The sequence below is a fragment of the Cyprinus carpio genome, chromosome B18, assembly GCF_018340385.1.
Source record: "Cyprinus carpio isolate SPL01 chromosome B18, ASM1834038v1, whole genome shotgun sequence".
Classification (NCBI taxonomy): Eukaryota; Metazoa; Chordata; class Actinopteri; order Cypriniformes; family Cyprinidae; genus Cyprinus; species Cyprinus carpio.
This window is the reverse complement of record NC_056614.1, coordinates 12,592,862-12,613,725: the sequence shown is the minus strand read 5'-3', so window position 1 is coordinate 12,613,725 and position 20,864 is coordinate 12,592,862. Positions and strand designations below refer to the sequence as shown.

Here is a 20,864-nt window from a genome sequence, read left to right as displayed (position 1 = left end):
TAAACAATGACAGAATTTTCACGTTTGGGAAACTAATACTTGGATCTTATTATGCTACAGGTATATAAATACCTGTCAGGACTTTCTTCACATGAAACACCTTTCAAAACCTCTGAATTTTGAGACGCTGCTCTGAAAAGAAAAATCATTGGTGGTGGGTGGTGAAAAATGATCAGGCACATACTTCTGAAACACTGGCAACAAAAGACACAGGACTATAATTAGGGTGGAACAAAAGCTGCCATTTCTGTTGATATATGTGGGTTGTACATTTTAAAAGGATTAATATTCATACTTAACATACATTCAATAGCATGGTACTTTGCATGAACACTGTAAAATGCAGAAAAAAAATGCCTGGCCTTTGATAATATGCATATAGTATCATGGTAATTATGACATTTGTTTACATTAATCAGTGTTGACCTGTAAGTCATATATTTCATTACATTTTAATTTTCTTATAAATTTTCATGTGGAAGAGACTAGCTTCCTAACTCAAGCTTTCATTCACGTGAACCTAATACTGTATCTTTGTTTGATGCATATTTACATTTTTAAACAATTTAGTTTGTGACCAAGCTATAATTGGCAGACCCCCTGCAGTACCACCACAGATCCCCTATACTCTGTGGACTTTGTTGAAAATACTTGTTCTAAATATAAAATCTTAATAAAATGTATCAGAGTTTATAATTCATATATAATGTATTTAAATAGCAATCTTCCCAAGATAAACAAGTTTCAACCCCACTCTGGGTTTTCATGTTCCTAACTTAGAAGAGTTACTCACCACAATGAGAAAACATCTCACGAAGAGACGGTAATCCCTTTTACTTCTTGAAATGAAGATATAGAACAGTTCATGAATTATGCATTTGGCCTTGTTTAAAACAACCATTCCTGCCAGGGTGAATTAATTATTAAGCTCTTATTAAAAATGCTTAGGCAGGAACTCTGAATGACAGGGTTTATTTACAGATGCTGTGTATTTTTACCCCCATTCTCCTGGCGTACTTTTCCACTATTGACTCACTGTAAGTGCTCTGAGCTCAAGGGACACAGGCCACTTTGCTCTCTCCTCTGTGACTACTTTGACTTGACAGAATCATTTCAGCATGTCCAATTCTGAATAATGAGTCATCTGCATGTACGTCTAGGTCAGGCCTCCTCCCAAAAATGTGGATAAAAAAAAAATCTACTGTACAAAAATAAAACAAAACATACAGCACAGTATAAAAAGCATAGTGTGGGGTAACCGCACAAAACCCAGGAAAATGTATAGAAGACATCAAGTGCATCTACATCGCTGTGTTTGGCTGATTACTCTGGTAATGCAATATTGACCACCTCTGATGCTTGCAAACAGTTCAAAAATCGGCCTGAGTAAGTCAAACTGATGGAAAGACTGCTTCATTACAGACTAAACAACTGACCACTCAGACATGAATTGCCCATGCATTGGACTCTTTGCTAAAAAAATTATTATAATTTTAGAAAAAACTAATTTACAGTGTGTGATGAAACATTTAAATATTCTAAACACAAATTTAATTTTACATATACATAAATAATTGGCTTGTTTACTGTTGCTGTATTGATGCTAGAGGTGGGTGATATGACTAAAATCTTATATCACGATATGAGTAATTTTATTCTACGGTAACAATATATAGTTATTGATTTAAACCTTTATTTAACCAGGAAATGAAGCTCTCGAGATTTAAAATATCTTTTACAAGAGGGTCCTAGCCAAGATAGGCAGTACATTTAGTTACACATAAAACAAAATACATTCATTTACATATACAGAAATATGCACAAGTCATTCAAAACATTTACAATCAAATGACTCTGAAACTAGATCCTTTAAAATACATTTAAAATCAGTTAGTGATACCAACTCTTTTAAGCATAATTTGTCTTGTAATTGATTCCATTTAAATGGAGTGGCATAACTAAATGCCCGTTGACCCATATGTGATGAGTGGGGCGGGGCCGAGAGTCATGGGAATGGAGCGAGGCCGGTGGAGTAATTGAAAATGAGTGACACCTGCACCACTCACCGGTCTCAAGTCCCACGGAGGAGCTCCGGAAGGATAAAAGGAGGAGTACAACAGTGAAGGACGAGAGAGGACCAGGCCTGGATTTTATTTTGTGTTTTTGTTTGTGCGCGGCAGTCGTCGTGCTATTTTGTTTTTATTTTATTATTAAAGTTTTTGTTTGAATGTTTGCCGGTTCCCGCTTTCTTCTTCTTGACTTACAAACGTTGTTACATTGGTGCCGAAACCTGGAAGGAAGGAGGGACACGCTGCTGAAGATCCCTTGCCGCTGTGGTGAATCTGTGGTGCCATCGAGCATGGCAAAGCAGTCTTCCACCATAGACACTCGAGGCGGTGGGCTGGAGTGAGTTGCCGGGGAGATGGACGAACTCGCTGCTGGCCTCCTGGAATGAGGAGGGACGGCTGCCGTCCATGAGGGAGCGGATGAGTCGCCGTCGTTCGCCTGATGCCGGATACTGCTGCCATCCGCCATGATGGGGAGGAACAGGGAACGGGGGACTCCTGCCGGCTGCCCGAATCCGGAGGATCCGTCACCATCCACCGTTTGGCGGAGGAGTGTCATGCCGTCCACCGAGGGCTACCCAGTGCCGCCGCCAGGCACCGCGGAAGTGTTTACCCAGCTGGTGGAGGGCCGATCGGCAGTGTGTCTGGGAACCGGAACAAGATTTTTTTTTTCTCTCTCTCCCCTACAATTGGGTAAACTGGCAGTGGGCGGGTTTCACAAACCAAAACAGAGACCAACATTCTGGCCCGGAACGCACATTTTCAAAGGAGAATAAATGACTGTAGCATTGTTTTTCAGATAAACAAACATGTTAACTTAGCATGTTTCTTAAATATCTGCAAACATATCATGGTATTTTTATGCTTTAGTAGAGCTAAAATCTTACATACAGCACCTTTGAAAGATAATAGTCTTGTGAGTGAAGACCATAATTCTTTACACTTTTTTGAATGATATTCTGCTGTAAATACTAAGTAAACCTAAAATGTTTTTTATGTAAATAAGTACCAATGCTTGAGTCTACGGGATGACAATGCCGGCCAGCCAACCCCTGTGTACAATAAACAATGATGGGTAAGGGCTTTTGAATTTGTGATAAACCTTAATGCTCCATGATAAACCAAATCCAACACCTGTAAACAATGCTTAGGTGCCTGCATATAAATGATATCACAATAATCCAACACTGACAAAAAAAAAAGTAGCTGCTACCAATCTCTTCTTTGCTTCAAAAGAAAGACAAGACTTGACTCTAAAAAAAGGCCCAGTTTCGACTTAAATTTTTTCACAAGGTACTGAACATATGGCCCAAAAGAAAGGGAATCGTCGATTAAAAATCCCAGGTAATTCTATATATATCTAAAAAAACAAACAAACAAAAAAACTTACTGAAGACAAGTAAACAGTCAGTGGTTAAATAAGAACAAGAAACTAATTAAAAGCAATAGGACAATAAACTACAGTGGAAGAAATAAACAAGAAATGTTACAAGCATTGTATAAAGTAATCAAATGTATAATAACCCTGCATATTCTTCACTATGTAAATTAAATATATTTATTAAAGTTACAAAAGTGAAGTGAAGAGTAGTGAAAGATTTTCTCTCTTTTGTTGTTTGATAAACATGAATGACTGACAGCCGGAAAATGAAACTGCTGTCACTTTAAGAGCTGCCTGGATCCAGTATATTTTTTCTTTTCTTTTTCAGCTGTTTGCTTTCACTTAAGACCTAAACTCACACAAGTGTGTGTATTTAACCGTTTAAGGCCTATAAAGCAGCAAGAATAACTCCGTTCAGTACTCCCACGCTCTATGAGCACCGTCTTCACATGCGTGTGCCTCTCTGACTGTGCTCATAAACAGTCTCTAAGACAGCGAGCACATATAGCGAAATAAGTTTCTCATTCGTGGATTGCGATTCAACTGCTTTAAAATCACTATTATGACAAATTGCTACAGGTTAATTGCATGTACTGGTATACCGCCCACCCCTAATTGATGCCAATACAAATCGTTCAGATATTATATGTAAACAGTGGTATTCAGCTGACTGTCTTTTTAGTAAAAAAAAAAAAAGGAAAATTTAGATGTATAAACCTATAGAGAATCATTTGCAATCAATAAATTCAAATTTACCGGCATAGTGCTTTTTTCAATATAAAATATTAATATACAATATAAAAAAACAGTGTATTTAAATTATTTTAGGCTAATTCTGACAGCCATAAACAAAATGCATTTTTTTTTCTATCTTGTTTTACAGATCGTAGAGCACCCCATTGCAACCCTAAACCCAGTAGCATGTTTAGGCACCATGCAACCCACACAATTGCGTGGGGCCCCACAGTCCAGGGGGGCACCCACAGAATGTGATTTCTTCCGATGGGAACTGAGAACCAGTATTTTTTTGGACCGGTGTGTAATTGGGTCAATACCAGACTACCCATAAGCTTCAGGACAAGCAATACTGTTATTGATACTTGCGTTGTTTTATCTCTGTATTCTTCTGTGTTAATGGTAAATTAGAAGCTGTTCTCATAAACTGATCTCAAGCTGATGACGCGCCTGCCGTCAGTGCTTTGGCATGACATGCAGCGACACCGTCTCAATCTCTATCCGGCGTGGGTAAAATAATTATAATGCTTAAGCTGAGGTACAATTCATATTTCTTTATTAAATAGCTTATAAAATAATTTGAAAACTTTCTGTGAGGCATAATTTTACAAATAGCACGAGTTAATCTCCGCGAGCTCTCTGTCTTTCTCTCTCAAAATACGCAAATGGCTTCATATCACCACATCGCGTCTGCACTATAAGCTTCAAAATGCACAGTTGACACAGGAATTGTTACAGTTTACATGCATCGTCACAAAAGTTTATAATTTGCATTTCTTTTTGGCCAATATTTAAACCATTCAGCATTCATGCGCTCTCCAGAGACTGTGCGCTCATGCACATTCAACAATTGCTCCATTGTAGAAAACAAAAATACACAGCATGATGAAACATTTAATTACATATTTCTGAAAAACAAACAAAAAGCCTAAAAATTCGCCCCTCCACCAATCAAATTAAACAACAACAACAAAAAAACTCTACCTAAAGCCCTATTTGCACGGGATTAGTATAGAGATTGCTAATGTGTCGTCATCATGACGTATTCCCAGTGGTGAACGCAAAGCATTTTGGGAAACCGCGGCACAAACATAACGCGCCAGACTTCTATGCATGCACGAATAATCGTTCTCACGATAGAAGTGGCGTAAAGCTTAAGAACGGAATATCCTTTTATCGTTTTCCAGCGTGGAAAAATAATAGTACAAGCCATGTTTCAGAGGTGACCTGGTGACCTCCAGTCATTTGTAATAATTGCGGAGGTTGTCTGTGATCTTAATCCCGTGCAAATCGGCCATGTCTGTAATTTGTAAAGTAAAATTTCCCCTGCAAATGACCTACCGTATTTCGCCCCGTATATATTAGTCCCGTGCGAATCAGCATCTCTGCAATTGGGCTGGATTTGGTAGGTCGTATATCATTTTTTTGAGGTTTTTGTTTCCTGTGCGCCTTTTTATCCATCTTTCGCGAAGAATGGAGCTGCGTTGGAGTGTTTTGATAGTATTTTGGGTGCTGTTATATCGCTACACCATACAATTTGCAGAAAGAGCTGAAAAGGTTTTGAGGTTAATGTATTACGAATAAATCAAGCATAAAGCTTGAGATATATTTTAACCTGGTGAAATGTAAATGATACAGTGCAAGAAACTATATTCATTTCTCTTTTTTTAGATCCATCTGGACCATAGAACAGGAGTCTCAAAGCCTTGACATCCGGGTATCCGGGAGATAAGTCAGTAAATTAGAGTGAAATCACAGGATTCACTTTTCCCGTGCAAATGTACCACATGAAATTCAGATGTGGGGGAGTAATTTCAAAATCACACAAGGTCCCTAGATAATACTAATCCTGTGCAAATAGGGCTTTAGAGGGGAATTCACCCCATTTTCAAAAATGCAATTCAGGCCCTGAATGAATGTCTGTTAAAATCCTGATTAGAGTATCACTATAAATAATTCTACATGTTAAAAAGAAGGCTTTTTTATCATGTAGATAAAAACAGAGATAAAAAAGTCCCTCTAAAACAGAGAGGAACACTCTCTGTTAGGAGAAATCACGCCCGCTCCCTGAGAAAGTCAATATGTTAATTTTCTTAAATTAAAATGGCTTGAGACACCAGAATTCTTTTTTACATTCTGTTGTGCTCCTATGCACATGATGTTCAAATATGTTGTGCTATGGCAGTGATTCTCAATTCCAGTCCTCGCGCCCCCCCTGCTCTGCACATTTTGTATGTTTCACTTATGGCTTCAGACGTTTGTTTTATTAGAATGTAAGTGCCCTGCGAAGTGGACATCACAGGATATTCCGCCATGATTCCAGTTCGAAGTGAACGTATATGTACCATTCAAAGTGCATTGAAGTGTGCGAGACGTGAATTTAAATTGTATTTATTTACAGAGGTACATGTTGTCACACTTGTCCGTCTGTGAAGACGTTGTGCAGCACAAATCCATGAATGAATGTTCCGAAGTGAGGTAAACTTCAACAGATTTCCCCTGCACAGGGAGTAGGGAGCGCAGACCAATTGTTGTATGACAAAGTACTGTGAGAGCTCTACAGAGCAGATGGCTTCTTGTGCTTTTGAATCGCTCTCACGGTACTTTGATGTCATACACCAATCAGTATGCTCAGTGCTGTTTCAAGTACAACACTAATATGTACACGCATTTGCATCACTTTGACCGTTCTCTGTAGATCCCACCTTCTCATGCACCACGATTGGTCGATTACATACAATGTCTGCATGTTATTGGTCAAACAATCATTACCTTCATTAAGTATGAAAACAGGAAACCAAAGCCAAAACCTGGATATTTTAGGCAATATAGAAATCCTGGCCAGGACGTGTCCTGGGAAAGTGGCACGTTTGGTCACCCTAGTTTTACATTTCTTCTAACACCTGAAAACACCTGTTCTAATATGTGACCCTGGACCACAAAACCAGTCAACCGGGTATACAAGACATTATATGGGTCAAAATTATTGATTTTTCTTTTCTTTCTGTAGGATATTCAGTAAAGATCATGTTACATGAAGATATTTTGTAAACTTCTTACCATAAATATATCAAAATTTAAGTTTTTATTATTATGCATTGCTAAGAACTTAATTTGACAAGTTCTAAGGCAATTTTCTCAATATTTTGATTAAAAAAAAATTGACCCTTATTACTGTTTTTAAATCTCAATTTAAAAAAAAATTGACCCTTATGACTGGTTTTGTGGTCCAGGGTCACATATAAACATAATATTGTAATTTAGGTTGCTTGTTGAAAGTAAAATGTAAATGGTGTTCCATAACCTGGAAACCATGTAAATGTCAGAAAAAAGAAATTCTAAGATGAACTGCTTCTGAAGTTATAAGTCCACTACACACCACCATCTATAGGTTCTCTCATTTTCTTCAGTTCAGAATTCAGCGTGAAGCACTTTAAATGAGGCAAAAAGCAGAAAACAGCCGTTCATTATGTTAAACTAGGGCAGCCTAGCTTCAGCAGCCCTCCCCAATGACAGCTAGTTTAGAAAAGATTAATGTCATCCTGAATCTGCAATGAGTATGCATCCTTTTCAACACTTTCCCATTTCCAGTTGTTTTTGTTTCCACCAACAGGTACAGAAAATGTCTCTCTCTTTCTTTAATGAAAAATGGCAGTGGCACAATATAATATTAGTCTCTGTGGAAGTAATCAGATTGAGGGTGACATTTTGGCCAGGACTGTTCACTTAAAGCCTGATATGGTGTGGAAGGGTCACAGTCAATTACTTGAGCTACATTTGGATCAGTGTGGACAGCCAGTAACAGTTCAGTCAGCAAAACCATCCTTTGCATTTAGCTGAGTCTTAATCAATTTATTTATTTATTTTTACAAACACATTGTGAGCAAGTGGTTTTCGTAAATGAGAAAGAGGCACAGTGTTCCTTTCCATCTTCAGTCCTTTTGTGGTTCTTTGTAAAAGCTTCCCTTGGATACAGTGGGCGATGCATTATGGGTATAAAGACAACTGCTTCACTCTCCCGTTCTAGCCTTCACTATTCATTATGCAGTGTCCTTTTATGATGTGGACCACTTGCACTGGGCGGCACACAAAGCATTTGGATGTAGGAGTGTAGGGGGTGTTTGAAGCAGGAAGATTAAAGTAGAATATGTCTCTATTTCTCTCTCTCACTTGTTCTCTGTCTTTCACTGTCTCGCTTGCGATTTCTGTTCACCTCCCGTGACCTGCTCAGGATGAATCCTGTTGTTAAAATCTATTTGTTTGTATGTCTGAGTCACTACACTGTCCAAAACACGATCCTTAGGTGTCCAGTCAGGCCTGTGTTGTCTCTATAGTGTGAAGGTGTGAAAGCACACTATAAACTGCAGGGGAACTGACAAGGACATGATGAAAGTTTTGTGCCATGTTTGTACAGCAGGGCTAAAAGCCCCCTGGGTACAAGAAATTTTTTGATTTTATTTCAGTCCAAAACACAAAATTTAAGCAGAATTCACTACAGCAACTTTCCTAAACAATTTTGCTTGTGTCCCTGAATACAGTTTTTTTTTTGATTCATGACTTTCTTGCATGCAGTGACAAAAGATTACATTTCAGGTAATTCATTTTAAAAACACGACTAGTAACACATTTAAAACTACCTTTCAGAAGTTTGGGCATCACTCATTGCGGCGGCTTTGTCATAGTCACCTATAAACATCGTACAAAGTTCACCTTTAATGTTTTGAAAAAAAAAAAAAAAAAAAATTTGTTCACCTAGATTGCATTTTTGATCAAAAACTAAAATTATGAAATACTTAACAATACTCTTTCTTTTCTGCAGATGCGATCAACTCGTAAAGTATCAGTGTGGCCTGTAGCGTTTGTTGGAGGTTTACGATACGAGTCTCCAAAGGTCAATGCAGCAGGAAAAGTGTACGGGTGGAAAACAGTATTCGACCCTCACCGGCCCTTTGCCATCGACATGGCAGGGTTTGCCATCAACCTGCGGCTCATTCTGTTTAAGCCTCAGGCCTACTTCAAGTTACGAGGGGTGAAGGGAGGCTACCAGGAGAGCAGCCTGCTCAGAGAGCTGGTCACTCTCAGTGACCTGGAACCCAAAGCGGCCAACTGCACTAAGGTGAGGAAACATTGCTCTGACTATGCCATTAATGACTCAACATTATGTTGTACCAAACCCATGTGCAGTTTTTCTAGAAAAAACATAAAAATAATTTTTTTAATCTTTTTTTTACACAATTGATCTCATTCACTAAGCATGTGTACAAGAAAGAAAATCCCCCCACCCAACAACTTCTCTTCCCTGATTACATGGTTACTAGCATGAGGGCGGGACAACCTGTCACTCACATGAGATCACAGCAATAGCAAACAATCCAATCCAATCAATTACAAAATCAAGTCCCGCCTTACATTTCTTTTTGTTCAAGATGCTGTTTCACTAAGCTATGTGACGTCATCTGTGAAAACCCAGATAATTATTATTATTCTTTTTTTTTTTTTTTTTTCATTTGCTGTTTTCTACATAAAATCATCATACTTAATGTAAAGAGCATTTTATGATAATAGAATCTTGATGTCTTTATTATTGTCTTGCAGTATGTTTTTGTCCAAAAATCATAAAAACATTGAAACAAATGGGGGGAACCACAAGAGTTCTTGATTAAAGCAACAATTACCAAGTCAATTCACTGAAACGATTTGTATAACTTTATTATTAAAATGAAATGTCAGTAATGCGTTATATAATATATAACATGTCAGTAGATAATCTCATTCATGACTTTCTGGGCTATTGTGTAATGTTTGGAGTAGGCTAAATTTGGGACAACACAAAAAAATGTAAATAAGAAAAACATAAATTGAATAATCAAACATAAATATATTTATTACAAATAAACTGATTATTGTTAAAGTTACACAAATTGTTCAGTCAAGAGCAGTAAGTGATTCCCTCTTTTATTGTTTGATTAATATTAATGACAGATGGCAGCAGGTTTATAATGCACAGATCTAATATATTGTTACACATCAGATGTTTTCCCCAACTACTCACTAAAGGTTCACTTAAGACAAAATTGACTATGTTTGCGTGAATACACGGCAATACAGATCATGTTCTTTTCGTTAAAAAAAAAGAAAAGAAACGTCTCAGTTATGTATGTAACCCTCTTTCCTTGAAAGAGGGAACAGAGACGTCACATCGTGACCGATGAATTGCGATCTTGCTTCGAGAGACCAATCTACTTTAAGTCTAAACTAAACGAGCCAATAGATATTGGCATGCAATGATTGCATCCAGCTGCCTCAGCGCATACCAGGTTTTTACTGAGGAGCCAAGCCGGGAACCCAGCCAGTCAGGTGTGGTACAGCAGCCATAGCGACAGGACGTGACATCTCCGTTCCCTCCTTCAGGGACGAGGGTTACATACTTAACCAAGATGTTCCCTTTCAGTCACGTCGTGACTGACGAATTGGGATCCCTACCAAAGCACCATGGATGCTGCCCCTTTTAGTGTCCTGTGCAAGCCTCCTGCGCCCTTTTTTGGTGTAAGCCGGGGCTCGCAACTAGAAGACCAGTCACCGTTGTCGTAGCACTACCAACTCAGTGAGATTGCATAACACTGGGAAAACTTACCCGTTCCACTTGGAACAGGAACATTGCGGAAGCCCCATCCTTCCTGAAGGAGGTTTCGGAAGCACTTACACATATGAACAACCGTTTAGGTACATATGGAAGAATAGATGTGATTGTAACCCTCTTGGAAAATAGAATAAATTCCGACGTCTAAACATATGCAACCAAGCCCTACAACCGACCTCACACATACATCAACCAATTACGTCTCTACATATGGAACCCAGCCCTCTACCGGTTCTCGCGGATTCATCAAGTTAGGGCCTGGCGCTGGATGTTCCGCCACATCTGGTTGCCGAGGGGATGGAGGAGCTCGACAGGGTCTATAATATGGACTCTCTGGAGCAATTTTAGCAAGCCGACACTAAACTGGGGCCTCTCAGCGCTTCTACCCATTTGTGGTGAGAACACAGGAGGATACCGGCTCCACACAAAGGCTATAGAATCAAGCAAAAGTGCAGGGGGTAGCCCAGACCGCAGTTCTACATATATCTGTCAGCAAGGCACCACTAGTCAGCGCCCAGGAGGATGCAGCACATTAGAGTGAGTTGCAACCTGAGTGGGCAGGGCACACCCTGTGCCTGATAAGCGAGAGGGATGGCATCCACTATCCACTAGGCCTGTCCTAAAGCTTTGTATCCGGTCTACGTAGCATCTCAAGGCTCAGACAGGACAAAACAAAGCTATGGCTGGGTCTGCCTTCTCCGGGGGCAGCACTAGCAGGCTCACCACCTGACCACTGAAGGGAGTAGTGGGAACCTTGGGCACATAGCTCAGCACGAATCGTTGAACAAAAATGCGTGCAGGTGCCCTACCCTCTTGATGGAGGCCAGTGCATGCAGGAGCAGAGTTTTCATTGATAGAAAATTCAGCTGAAATGAGTGCAAAGGCTCAAATGGGCCCTAGAGTTTTGAGCACCAGAGACAGGTCCCAAGAGGGTATGGAGGGGGGCCGGGGAGGATTTAACATTATCCCCACCACCAGGTAAACCTTCCCTACTGACTTCCCTTCCACAGGGACATCCCCTCCATGGGGTAATGGTTAGCAGCAATCGCAGCGACATAGAATTTAAGGGTGGAGGGAGACAGCCTACACTCCAACCCTTGCTGCAAAAAGGAAAGCACAACCCTGATCGGGCATCTCCGGGGGTCTTCTTGATGAGAGGAACACCACTCGACAAACAGGTTCCACTTCAAGGCATAAGCATGTCTCGTAGATGGTACCCAGGGAGGGGCTGTCACAAGGAGCATTAGTTCGGGAACCAGGTGCAAGTGGGCCAATACGGCGCCACAAGCAGGACCTGCTCCTCGTCCTTCCTGACCTTGCACAGCATCTGTGCGAGAAGGCTCACTGGGGTAAATGCATACTTGTGCAGGCCCCGTGGTCAGCTGTGTGCCAGTGCGTCCGTTCCGATTGTTCCCTCGGTCAGGGAGTAGAACAACTCTTTTCCCAGTTGACCAAAAGGCCCAACTGGCTGAGGTGCTGGAGCACCAGGTCCCTGTGCTTACACAACTGATCCCGTGACAGTGCTAGTATAAGCCAATCTGGATGTGGTGGATGTTTCCACCGAGCCCTAGCCTCTCGGTGGCTCGGGAAAGCATAGCCGACATCTCCGCATCCGATTCAGGCGTTGCCAACGTTCCGGAGGGGGGTAGCACAGCCTAATCTTCCTCTCCAGGGTGCTCTCCCTCCAATGCAGTGATCGGCATCTGGTCGTCCGGAGGAGCACTGAAGGATGCCGCTGGTACACACTTTGAAGAGGGCCCAGCTCGTTCCTGTGGCAGCACAACTGGTTCTGAAGTGCTAGAGGAGTGGTGGGTCCCTGAGGGTTGATTCCCTGAGGGGTTTGTCACCACTGTAACCCTCAGACTGCACTTAAGTAGTCCCCGCCTGGTTGCCTCCATCACGAACACTTGATCGTGGCAGAGGTAACGGAGCCTGGTCCGCAGCTCCCAGATGGTCATCTTCCCACAATGGGAACATGACTCATCCATGAACGCCACCTCAGCATGTTCAGACACGTGAGGCAGCGATTGTGACCATCACCTGGCGCCAGGTAACGACCGCATACAGAAACGCACAAGTGAAACGGCATCTTTAAAAAGACGATCCTTCATCTTTACAAAGACGCACCCGTCTACTCTTTTAGAGAAATTGGCTCTTTCAGGGAAATGCTCTTTTACATGCTGAGACGCACAGGTGAAACGGCCGCTTGCAGCACGACAGGAGGTAGTGCAGCCTGAGGTGCGCAACCCACTCGACACAGGATCGACCACCGCTGAAGCGCCGTCTGCCAACACAAAAAGCTCTCTAAAGCGCACTGAACTCGTTGTCACCACAAAGATATTGGTAGGAGCAGAACAATGTTATCGCTCGGCTCCTAAGCAAAAAGCTGGTATGCATTGCACCGGCTGCCTTTTTATGCTCATGCTGTGATCATGGCCGCTGGATGCAATCATCGCATGCCAATGTCCACTGGCTCATTTAGGTTACACTCGAAGTAGATTGGTCTCTCGAAGTGAGATCCCAATTCGTCAGTCACGACGTGACTCGTAGTGACCCACAGAAAAGGAACTGAAAAATCAGATGCAAGAACTTTGCTTCAGAAGGACATACATAACTTTTATTAATATACAATAAGAGTTATTAAGGCTAAAATAAATATTTTTAAAAATCTGGCCTATACTTTTTTTTTTTTTTTGCATAGATGCAGCATTGCACTTAGTGTCAGTTAGGAATTCATCAACCTGAAGCATCAGCATCATGATCAGCATCCAAAGACTAAATTATTTTGACACGTCATAGGCATAACATGTTCTTAAGATAAATAGTTATCTTGGGAGTATGTTGAGTTAAAAAACAAATAAACTGTTCCTAAAATTTGGTGAAAAAATCCACACAGTAATCCAAACCCCAGGTAAAGTCGCAGTCGCAGGTGTTTCTGCGTTGAAAGTAAACCCAGAGAAGACTGAAATCAGTGTTTAGGAAGCCAGGTATTTTTTTGCACAATAAAACATAATAAAACGTAGTGTCAATAAAATAATACATTTTTAGTTTTTATCATGTTAGAAACAAACATTTGAGTACTGTATCTTGAATCGCTTCATGTAATCAAGCATTTACAAAAATAAACACAAATGACCTATTTTTGTGATTTTTAAGGCTATGACTATTTGGACGCTCGTTATCTTATAGATTATGCAACTTTCGCCAGGTTTTCACAGGCGAGGTCACAATAGGGAATAAAAGACATTTTATTAACAATAACTCAAATTAGCAATCACTCAGGAGAGAGATCAAGACACAGGAACAGAATAACCACTTGAAACTGACATAAAAACGGAACTTGAAACTCATAAAACTAAACCAAAACAGAACATAAACCTGAAATCAATTTTATACATAGATATTTAATCTTAAATATGTTTCATTATATACAAAGAGTAAGAAAATTGCATTATATCTTAAGCTGCTACTGTAGGTCTCTCTGTATAATGCAGGTACCTTTATGTTCAGCTGCTAATCAGAGGTCTGTAATCTGGGTCTTTGTTGTATTTAAACTGGTTTTGAGGATGAAACACTTGACATTACTCAAGATCTTTCTGCATGTGCAGGCTAGAACCTGCCTTCGTAAAGAAAGGCTGTAAAGGAAAGTTTGTGTGGAAAGACCTTATATGAAGATGGTTTTGGAATGTTTTGTGCAAATGTCTAACCTCAAGCATGTGATCACTCATTTAGAATACTCCAAATTAATTAACATTACAATGAGTTTAAGAAGAAGGTGTTTTTGGGGGGTGTCAGTGAGAACTCTGGAAAACTTTTCTTTGTACTTTTGTCAATTAAATAAAAGTTACAGATTTTATAATTTTACAAAATGTCCCAACTTTTCTAGAATTAGGGTTGTATTTAGTTTTCTTTAAAGTATTTGTAAGAAAACTTTGAAATCACAAAATTAATGAAATAGTAAAGTAGGGTTTACATTTCTTCCATTTGCATGTGTAAATGTTGTATTTACCCACCAAAATAACCATGTCCACTATGTCAGAAAAAAATGGAATTCAATACATTCTCAAAAAAAAAAGGTATTTTCTAGAACTAATTAAGGATAAATATTATTTTTACTGAAAGCTAATTGAAAACATCCAAACATATCACAGCAGTAAAAGGGTGTTCAAGAGTTCCAGGAATGGAAGAAAAAAACTAAAATCTTTTCTGTAGAAATGTCCGTTGTTATGATCTAAACAGGAATTTTTATTTAGTCTTTTTAAATTTGGGGCAACAAGGTATATCAGCATCTCAACAACACTGAAGCTGTAGCAATGAAAATCATCAACATGCTCAACAAAACTCTGTAAATGAATGTTATTACACTTATTTTAAAATAATTTACTGTAAAAAACAGTACTTCACTGTCTTTTTGATCAATTCAATGCATCCTTGAATTAAAATAATTTCTTAAAAATCGTAATGATTGGGACGGTGAAGGACCTGGATAATGGGTAGGGGGGCGCTGGCCTATAAAAAGGTTGAGAACCACTGATCTACAAAGTTATTATTGAATGAGACCCAATGTTTTTTTTCTAAAAGTCTTGAGCATTCAGAAATATACGAGGCGAGATAAAGAACAAGCTTTTATGTATGTGTGAACTATTTCATACATGAATCCAAATCTCTCTCCTCCTAAAAAACACCCAAGGACAACTGTAAAAAAAAACAAAAAAAAAAACAAAAAACACACACACTACTATTCTCTCACTGTTGTTTCACAGTTTCACTCCATTAGTACTAGCTCATATTTTTTGAGCAATTCTGGAACAATTTCTTTTGGCACTTCTCACCACACCAACTAACCACAATAAATAACCACCTTCTGTAGCAATCATTAATAATCACTCACATTAAAAAAAAAAAAGCCTTATACATGTAAATGCATTATATAATGGTGCAAAAACCTGTGTGTGCATATGAGACTGTGTGTATATGCATAAAGAAAAAAAATTGGTTTTAATTGGTGATTTGTGAAGGGACTGACTAATTGATGCATTAATTGACGTTACTGAGCTCAGGGATGCCTTATTTAAGATGAGACTTAACCAGGATTTAACCATTTAGAGGCAGACAAATGAGAACCAATTCCTGGACTTGCTGTCTGTTTACCCCAAAGAATAGAGCAGGTGCACAAATACACCTCCATACACGTCACATTTTGTTTCTGGAAAAGATGAGATTCCATGAACTGCATTCCGCTGGAGTAACTCAACAGACGCACCATTATTTCAAGTGGAACTGTTAACCTCTGCGAGCATCTTAAGTGGAAGTGGGGCCTCCAGACCCATCTCAGCACTATTAGAAATTATTCATGAGGCAATGAGCAAATGACAGTGGTTTCTGAAAGACAGCAACAAGGGAAATGGAAGAGAAAAGATGAGTCAGTGTTTCTACCTCTAGACATTAACAACAATTTCCAGGAAGTGTAATGAGGCAGATAATATTTTTTGTACTGATTACTTTATCTTAATGGCATAAATAGGTAGAGTAAAATATATAACACACATTGTCTCTTTATCTCTCTGCCATGCCAAGAGACACATTTAGACAAACACACACACAATAGCTATAGCTGATTTCAGTACTTCAGATCTGTACCCAGAGAGATGTTCTGATGGAGATGTTCTACACTCCAAGAGGATCACCATGCTAAATTTGGAGATGTACTGTGGATGGTACACTGTTGCTGAGGAGAAACTTTATATCTGTGAGTGTTTGTGAGCACTGCCGTGTAGGAGGCGGCTAACAGTAGATGATAGGACAGAAAGTGAACTTACAGACTGTGCAAAAACTATTCTAAAAACAAGACTTAACTAAAAGAACAACTTGACAAAGAAGAGTGTTCAAGAACAGAACTACAAAACAATCACAGGGAACAGGAAACTAAGCAACATAAATATCAAAACATAAAAGGCACAAAGACAGGCAGTAGTTAACAGTATTCATGTTGGTTTCATATGGTTTAAATTTAGTATGGTTTTGAATTATTATATATATAATTTCTGTCCACTTTATTGGGTACACATTGATAGTACCAGGTTTGACACTATTTTGCCTTTAGAACTGCCTTAATTCTTTTTGGCATAGATTTTAACAAAGTGCTGGAGACATTACTTTGAGATTTTGGCCATATTGACATCACAGCATCTCGCAGTTGCTGCCGATTTTTGGGCTGCATATCCAGGATCCGAAACTCCTGTTCCACTACAGGTGCTCTTATGAATTGAGATCTGGAAAATGTGAACTCAATGTCATGTTCAGTCAAACAGTTTGAGATGATTTGGGCTTTATGACATGGTGCGTTATCCTGCTGAAAGTAACCATCACAAGATTAGTACATAAGGACATAGTCAGCAACAATACTCAGGTAGGCTGCAGAGTTTAGTACTAGTACTAAGGGGTTCAAAGTGTGCTAAGAAAATATCTTCCACACCACTAGAAGTGGCCAGAACTGTTGATACAAGGCAGGATGGATCCATGCTTTCATGTTGTTTACACCAAATTCTGACCCTACCATCTGTATGTTGCAGTAGAAATTGAGGCTCATCAGACCAGGCGATCTTTTTATATTTCTCTAATTTTAGTGAGCCTGTACAAATTGTAGCCTCGGTTTCCTGTTTTTGCTGAGAGGAATGGCACCTGGTATGGTCACCTGCTGCTGTATACTGTGTTTTAATACAGAAATGAAAAACATGCTCATAGAAGGAGTATAAATTGCAATTTCAGTGTAGTTTGAAATAAATTTACATAAATAGATCCAGACTATGAGTGACCTTGCTTTATACAGTTTATCATCACATTATTAAATTCTTCCCTTTCCATTCCATAAACCATAATGTTTGGGTTTTGTAATTACAGATTCTTGTGTGGCACACACGGACGGAAAAACCTGTACTGGTGAACGAAGGCAAGAAAGGCTTTACAGACCCAAACGTGGAGATCTGACATCTGCTTCAGTGTTGGTAATGAAAAGCAATCTGTTCAGACTTAATCATCTCGGTTTCACTGAGCAAATATGGGGTCATTGAAGGACATGAACCATGCGTTTAAAATGCATCTGGCCGTGCTAAGTGACAGAAGTGTGGCTCTGTACAGATGTACCGCTGAATGTTCCTCTTACTTTGTGTTGTAGGGATGCTTCCGGCAGGACCCAAAAGAGGATGGCAGGGAGATATTACCTCCTACCACATTTTTGAACAGTTTGGATGCTTTTTCCTGTAAACCACAACTAAACAAGCTCAACAATATGGACCTATTATTCTAAAGCACAGTCTTTTTTAAGGCAATAGCATCAGTATTTTGCAAGAACAAAACCAGAGGGCACTAGACAGAAAGAAAAATGTGATGTATATTCATGAGAGAACATCTGAGAACTGATAAAACTGCTCACTTCCACGATTTTATAAACTCTGCATTAAGAAGAGACAATGTGCAAGGTGCAAAAGTCTCAAAGGCTGACCAAGAGCGAACAGTCATCCGTTTATGAACGTTGATGTTCCTTCATGTCTAACGGACTGATACTTAAACATAAAGAAGGGAATGTCTTCTTTTTTATTTACATAATGTGTATTTGAAGTTTCTTTTTTTTGTCGTTTACATTACTGTCTTGCTAGCACAGCACTACTGATATTTTGCCTCAGTTCAAATTCAGCGTCACTTTGCGGTTTTAAACCAGTTCTATCATATACCAGGGCTAGCTGCTATACTGGATTTAGTGATTACAAAGTTGTAACACAGTTCTCATGACTAAGACCTAAATGATATGAATAGCACTTGAATTTGTTCCTGTGTGTCTATTGTTCCTGTTAGGACATGCGTTGTAAATATAACTTAAAGATGAACAATCGGAGACTTTAAAATAAAGTGATCTAGCATTCAACAGAACAAGCTATGTAACTACTGTATTTGTACTTCAGTTTAAAGTAAGAATCCATAGTTTACTATTACAACATCCATAAAACTTCACACATGTTCACAGTGGTCTTACCAAAGGAGATGGAGCTGATGGGTAGGGTTTCACAATGTTAGTATTCAGTATTAATTGGGCTAGCCTCCGAGAGCAGCACAGAGCCTGCCTCAGTAAATATTCAGATGTATTTTTATGTCAAACTGTAGCTTTGGGCTTTGCAGAGGGGATCTGTCATGAAGACATGTTGCTGTACTAATGAAGCTAATACTGAGACACCTGGGAACCTAGAGCGAACCAAATGTCTGCTTGCAAAAAGCAAAGCTATTTTCTTATATCAAAAGCTGTGACCATGTGAATATTCAAGGCACATTACTGACATTGCACGTGCAAAAAATCTTAACCTGTACGAATATTACGATAAATCTGGCCTGATTAGCAAATTTGTGTATCTATTTAAGCCGCCTTTTCACTGCTTACATCAGATTATAGACCCAAATTATTTCGCAATCGTCCGATCCTTTGTGGATTCCAGTGTCATGAAAAATTAGGGTCTCCATTAGGACCACAAGTGATAGCATTGGCTCAAAGAATCTTTAGCGCTACAAAATCATGTCATATTTCCTTTGGAGCATGTTATGTTGGCCATTGATGTCTGCTTTAGTTAGCCTACATACTAGCATAGCAAACAAATTCATTTTATCCTTTTATTAAATGATAACTTGACAATGAAAATTTTCAAACCACTTTTTATTGTTACAGTGTTGTTAGTATATGTATGGTTAATTGCCGGATAACATATTTTGTGTCATCCAAAAGACATTTGAGACAATAAATGGGGATATCTGGGTGCATGAAACATGAGGAAAGAGTACAAATCATGTTCATTTACATATACAAACAACATTGTAACAATTTAAAGCTGACTGAAAATCACATACATTGTCCTTTAACTGATAGCTCATGGAAACCTGATTTCTCATAACAGGCACTTCGATCCACTAAGGACGCAGGATTTAAGGATCCAATTTGAGCTTCAGATTGAATTTTTTCAAATAGTACAACAAAACAGGATGAGAATGTCCGACTGGATTTGATTTATGAAGAGCACTTATGTAAACTATCAATAATTCTTATTTATCAAAAAACTCTCTCCTAAATACCTGCTGCTTCTGTAGAATAGACTTATGAATAAATTAACATACTTGTTTATGCTTTTCCTATTCTCCATAATTAGTCTTTTTTTTCTCTGCATGTTTTCAGCTATTAATTTACCTTAGGTTAAATGCTTGTGTCATGCCCCTTTCCTGGAGACCAGAAACATGGTAGCTTCACAAACAAATGCATAGTTTATTTCAACTGCCACTAGCGGGACAAGTGCATAGACAATGAAAAGGCGGCTTTAAGCCCAATGTATGGTAAAGTATAGGTTTTTATGCATATGCTAAGATATGCTAAAACTAAAGTATACATTGGGCTTAAAGGGATAGTTCACCCAAAAACGAAAATTCTGTCATTTACAGTATGACTCACCTTCATGTCATTCCAAACCCGTCTTGACCTCTCTTTATCTTCGGAAGACCAAGTAAGATACTATTTATAAAATCGGAGAACTTTCTGACCCTGCATAGAAAGCAACACAACTACAATGTTCAAGGCCAAGAAAGTTAGTAAGGACATCGTAAAAATAGCCCATGTGACATCAGACAAACATAACAGCTTTAACACGAATCGAAGACTGACATGAAATAGAAGAAATAGCTGAATAAAGTCGTTATTTTTGTTTTCTTTGCGCACAAAGAGTAAGTGAATAAAGTAAATAAAATTAAGTAAATAAGTAAATAAAATTAAGGTCGAACCACTGATGTCACAACTATTTTAACGAGATCCTTACTACCTTTCTGGGCTTTGAATGTGGCAGTTACATTACTGTCTATGCAGGGTCAGAAATCTTTCGGATTTTATTAAAAATATCTTAATTTGTGTTCTGAAGATGAAGGTCTTACAGGTTTGGATCGACATTAGGGTGAGTAATTATAATAACAGGATTTAAATTTTTGGGTGAACTAACCCTTTAAGCCCAGAGACGCAGCA

The 20,864-nt window shown here is 39.0% G+C and overlaps 1 protein-coding gene across 3 annotated transcripts in view; it reads left to right on the top strand.

The window, feature by feature from the left end:
* The window catches only part of b3gat1a (beta-1,3-glucuronyltransferase 1 (glucuronosyltransferase P) a), an 88,423-nt gene extending 68,307 nt beyond the window's left edge, over nt 1-20,116 (top strand). For all 3 annotated transcript variants that reach the window (XM_042743882.1, XM_042743881.1, XM_042743883.1), the window contains 3 exons: nt 9,002-9,298; nt 17,723-17,826; nt 17,997-20,116. In XM_042743882.1, the coding sequence (XP_042599816.1) occupies nt 9,002-9,298; nt 17,723-17,809 (384 nt within the window). In that variant the 3' untranslated portion in view covers nt 17,810-17,826; nt 17,997-20,116. The remainder of the gene's footprint in view (nt 1-9,001; nt 9,299-17,722; nt 17,827-17,996) is intronic.
* The last annotated feature ends 748 nt before the right edge of the window (nt 20,117-20,864 follow it).